The sequence below is a fragment of the Opisthorchis viverrini genome (assembly GCF_000715545.1).
Source record: "Opisthorchis viverrini unplaced genomic scaffold opera_v5_143, whole genome shotgun sequence".
Lineage (NCBI taxonomy): Eukaryota > Metazoa > Platyhelminthes > Trematoda > Opisthorchiida > Opisthorchiidae > Opisthorchis > Opisthorchis viverrini.
The window spans coordinates 812137-817602 of NW_008751799.1; the positions used below are offsets into that span (position 1 = coordinate 812137).

The 5466-nt window shown below is 42.2% G+C and overlaps 1 protein-coding gene across 1 annotated transcript; it reads right to left on the reverse strand.

The window, feature by feature from the left end:
- Positions 1-1488: 1488 nt before the first annotated feature.
- Positions 1489-4362, reverse strand: T265_06703 (hypothetical protein; the record flags this gene model as incomplete). Its single annotated transcript, XM_009172037.1, has 2 exons — positions 1489-1601; positions 4287-4362. The coding sequence occupies 2 exons, from the start codon at positions 4360-4362 to the stop codon at positions 1489-1491; spliced, it is 189 nt and encodes a 62-aa protein (XP_009170301.1).
- Between the last annotated feature and the right edge of the window lie 1104 nt (positions 4363-5466).

Below are 5466 nucleotides of genomic sequence, written 5' to 3' on the forward strand. Positions count from 1 at the left end.
CTACCGTGCTTAATAAAACACGTATTATGATTGTTGACGGAAAAGTATGCAATTACAAATCATTTTTTCAATTCAGAGTTCACATGTTTCGTGAAGAAAATCCAACCCCACAAAAACTAAGGAAAATCTAACAGCGGCACCCGAGGCGAATCATCAGGTGAAGCATTCTGAAGTGGAAGATTAAGGAACGGAAAGCGATCGGAACTAATTTGGAACCCTCCAACACATCGATTCAAGATTTTGGCACCCACACTAGCCGACAAGAGCCGTTAATTGACACTCAACACTGATTTAGTCTGAAGAGAACTTACTGATTGGTTCCCCGTCTGTCTTATAACCTGGCCAATTTTGTGACCTGTTCACTTGGCCTGATGAAGCTTTTGTGTCAAAAGCGAAACGTTGCCCAAATAAAAACTACCGATTGTTTACCAAGCTCTTCTGAAATGATGACTCCTCAATCGGTTCCAAACTTTTTCCAATTGATTGAAAATCCAAAAAGGTTCTAATGATTAGAGGATAGCTCTGATGGGGTGAAACAATAGAAACACAGAATCGGATCAGTTTAGAATTCCTCTTCTCATTCTGTCTGAACGGACTGGCCGAACACAGTCATAAATTCCCGATGGAAAACTTCGACTTGTGCTCATACGCAAATGAGCATATGTGCTATCCGGGAGACAAGGAAATTCGTCGGCGAAGAGCACGACAGCAAGAGTAATCACAAATGGTCGCTTCGAAACAGTGGAAGATGTGGCTGTGTATATTTTTCCACACCAGATGCATGAGGCCTGTGTGGTGCACATGTAGTTCCGACTCTCGAATACGATTATACTGCGGCTTAACACAGATGACATGCTTAAAATCAAAGTATTACAACATGCTTCTATCAGGATGAGTGGTTGTAAGTTGAACAACTGGAATTCGTTTCCACATACGTAAAGAAATGCCAGAGGTGACCTAACTACTATCTTGAATACTACAGGTGGAGAGAAGAAGCCTTGACTTTAGCCATCTTTCCTCAAATGTGTGGATACAAGGAAGAGGGGACATCATCATCAATGGTGCGTAAAAAGATGGAAAAACGATGCCAGCGGTTAGCAGACTGTTTGAATCGGTTAAGAGTCCCTGTGAGCATCTCTTTTTGGATGCGCTACAAGAGGACGGTGACTGCAACTCCAAAATGGAACTTGGTAGGTCGTGGCTTTCTAACATCCCAACTACATTGTCAGAAGTTGTGCACTGCTCTACGGTCTTCAAATTTCCGTCCTCATCATCACTAACGCCTATGCTGTTTGGTTTTTGTCAGTACGGGTATAATGTCGGATCGGTAACCCAAACACATCTACATGAAAAGCGTGATCAGCCATTAAGGTGGATCTAGTAATAGCCCTGAGTCGCCTTCCTCACTGTTCGAGGTAGCTCGTCATTGATTGCCAGGTCATCTTACTTGGAATTTCTCACGTTTGGAGGGATAGATTGAGTGAGAAACTATTGTCCGGCACTTATGCCGTTCGTGTGGATCTCCCCGGTACTAGCTGAGTAAAATGGATGAGGCAGATATGTGGCATTCCCATTTTTGGGAATAAAAGTTAGAATATCGCCTGAAGAAACGAAATACATGTGGTCTGTTCAAGATAAATGTCTCCCCACACGGCCTAATGGAAAATCAGTAACTTTTCACAGTCTGTAGGGTCATCCTCACCATATTCCACTCCTTACCGATAGGTTACAGCTTTTATTCCGAAGCAGCTGAAATCTGCGGGCGTCACAAATTACGTTTAAGTGCACAGTTGCACTGTCTTTCTCGCCCTTGTATGGTCACAATAGTATCAGTTCAGTAGTCAACGCATCAGCTTTGTCTGGCCTGTCTAATCTGTCTTCAAGTTCTGGGGAATATCCTGGGACTTTTTCATTACGCACAGGCATGATGAGAATTTGTATGTCTTCGATTACTAAGCTTGGGTTAGCATCGTTTCACAGATGACCAAAACATTTCTGGTTCTCGTCCAACAACACAACTATGAAGTTCCAAAGGGGCTGTTGGGATATGAAGTCTACCATAGCGTCGCAAAAAAGCATCACAGTTAAGTATCGTGGGTGAACGTGCATATCTGCGGAGTGCTATAAAGACAGAACAAAACTGGACCAAATGCGTCCAAATAGGTGAAGCTGAAAAGTTGATTAGGTTACTTTACTACGTCTTTTATCCCAAAAGTTAGCTGAGTTCAGCAACAAGGTGCGAAATTTTGAGGAAAATCTAACTCGTTGCTTTGGCTATTGTGTGCGCAATGCACAATGAGGGGATATTTAGTCCACAGCCACCCATAATTCGTCTAACACGAGCAGGCCATCACTTCGAGCTATGCACTTTCACACACACTTTCACACCGAAACATACTACCAAACACTGCACTCTAAAATCCCACTGTTCCGAGTTACCCCATACGAATCGCTTCACAGTTGTCATCGAACTTACACAGTCAGTGGAAGCGATTACAGCTTTTGAATCAGGAGGACAAAAGTACTTCTGACTGTGAACAACCGCCGAACGCATCAGAATGAATGACAGGCTGATAATCTTATTAGCATCTGTGAGATGTTCAATAAGTTAGGTGAACAGAGAAAACCACAGCATGTTACATTGCACGGACGAACACAATAAGGTTGAATTGAAAAGAATGATCGTTGTGTGGAAACACCTTTTATTATCCGCGCTATGCAAGCAATGGATTGAATGGCGCTTGCAAGCAGCTGGATTGACATTAATGAGATAGTCGGTAGTTTATGATAGGACTGAGAAAAATAGTGCTTTCACTGCAGGGCCGCTAAATGTTCAAAGGTATACATCGTACTTGTCTAAAGTGACCACCGTTCTACACCTACTGTTTTTTGCCATTCGAATGATAAACAGGTTTCTCTCTAATTCAGGGACTAATCTGTTTCCTTCCTAAAAATGGGTATAGACGTGAAATTTAGGCGAAAAAACATGCAAAAGTGTGGATTTATTGCTGCCTTACTGAACTGAATAGTCACCATTTTCGGTGGAGAACTCATCAAGTTAACCACACAGTTTGGTCATATCTTGGCAAGGCGAGTGGCTGCCAGAGATGATGTATTGGAAATTCCGAGTGTGTCTATTTTGTGCAAATGTCTAACCAAGAAGCATTGTTAGAATTTTGCTTGTTGCTTCCAATCACATGATGGCGCTTATATCCTATTTTTTCGGCTCCTTTTCTCTATATTGACAGGTTTGGTAGTAGGTTTGAATCCTATGCTCAAAATGGACAGACTGTTGTTGGCCAACTTTTGAATTCCTTTAAGTTTCTTCAAGCCTAATCCAATTGATTCTTGGCCTGCGGCATTCACGCTTGCAGACTATTCCCCGGAGTCTCCTTCAGCCATTTATTACACACTGAATAGCATGATGCACATAACAATCCTATATATTTACTGTGTTGCTTTGACTTCTTGTGACCTAGGCGTGAAATCCATTCCCAGCCAACTTGGGTACGTTTGAATGATATTCCACCGTTGCAGTTTCCACATAATGAAAGTACCATATTATTATAGAAAGTGGTCCTGGTTGACTGAGCCCAATACGGTACTCTCCTAACTCGGATACCCCGTTTGGAAAGGCCTTTCTTTAAGAGTCGGTTTTGGTGCCACTAACTAGTACTCGTTGAGCTCCACACTCGAAATGCCCCAGAGGAAATGCCATCATGAAGACAGGTAGCATGAACTTGCAACACCAGTGGACATTTTTTGATAGCGCCTGATTTTTCTTAACCAGTGCACTAGAAGTGGATAAGTAACCAGCGCAATTTTTCAGAGAACGTAAAAGTTTCAATAGTAATTTACGTTAACGAAGCTGGAATAAATTAGGCGGCTGTGCAGAAGAACTCATCGGATGCCTGAACACAGCCACCATCTTCGTCGTTATACTACGGTAAAATCTGTGAGAGAGTATCTCATTTCATGGCTGGCTTTCACCTTTAGCTAAATGGTAAAAAGGTCACATGTTTTATGCTGGCGTAGACCGCAAGCACTGACAACTGTCGTTTGGATTTGCCATATCGTATTACTGCGTCAATGACCACCTAGGAAATTTATTGAATATCTAGATGTAAACCCAGATGGCTTTCGTAGTTTCTTACTATGAAATTTGTCTATTCATCCCTCGACAACTAGGGTGTATGGGTGAGAGTTCTTATTTTCAGAGCACTAAAATTCAGTCAAACAGTGACGATGAAACTAGCTTTCATAGCCTTACCGGCTTCGATGTTCACCGACTGGTCTCAAGATCCGCTGCCTAGGCGAATTACCGTTTCGACGATGATGGTCTTGCGTACGGGATATCCTCATTTCAGTCCAGACACACCGACCCGACTAAAATATAGTACTCCTAACTGTTAGGCTTTCATCTTGTGCCAGCCGTATTATGGCTGTGGTTCTATCAATATGTATAGTGCGAATACTCATGACCACAAGCGTGCAAACACCTGTCAAGTATTGCGGACGGCTAATCAGTGTACTTTGGTCAAGATAAAGCTGGTCGCTGATGATCAGATTGACATTCTGACGTACGAGCCTCTTGCATTTACTGTTAATCAGCAGACACCATTCTATAAACCTTTTGCGAAGTTGCCAGCCGAAATTTTCCAAGCCACACTGAGTGAAGACTCATATGGGGTTATCAGCAAAAAAAATCAAGCTTGGTAAGACAAATAACTGGACTGTGCGATGAACGTTGGAATAGTTCACCAACATTCGTGACGTTTTAAACCAATCTAAGAAGAAAAGAGCAAACTACTTAGGGGAACAAACTCGAATAGAATTCTAGGTGTTACTTAACAATGATAAATTTTGCATAAATTGCTACATACCTTGAGGATGTAGATCAATGCTTAAGAAGCCGCACACCTGTTAGTGTCAGTATTGCAATCTGTCCAATGATTAGTCTTTGTAAAAAGAAGACTACTAACATGAACAACTTCTTCAGTGAGCTTGCCTCCCTTGCCTCCATGATGGAAAGACTTGAGGATACCATGATGCGTACTTTCTTGAACAATCCTTGTTACGTCTCAGCTGATTGAAAGGGGCCTCGTTTGAACAATATGAAAAGTGTCTCACCAGGATGAAGGCAAAAAGTAGCTTAGAACAAGACACCCACAAGTAATTTCCAAATGCATCTTTCTACCATCTGAGATGCACGTGAACCGTAGCTGGAAATGCCAGCATTTTTTTCTTTGGCGAGGAAAACTATGAGAAAGTTATGGACAGTGGTATATATATTTTACGTCCAGTGACCAGGTATCTAGGAGGCATTTAGGATATTGCCGCACTCAACGTCTGAGACTGCTATAGATGGGCGCTCCGACATGGTGTTTCTGGAGAGCATTTCAGTTGGTGATGCGGTTTCATCTGAAGGTGAAGACCACTAAAAAACAAAAGTTAAGCAAAGTTTAC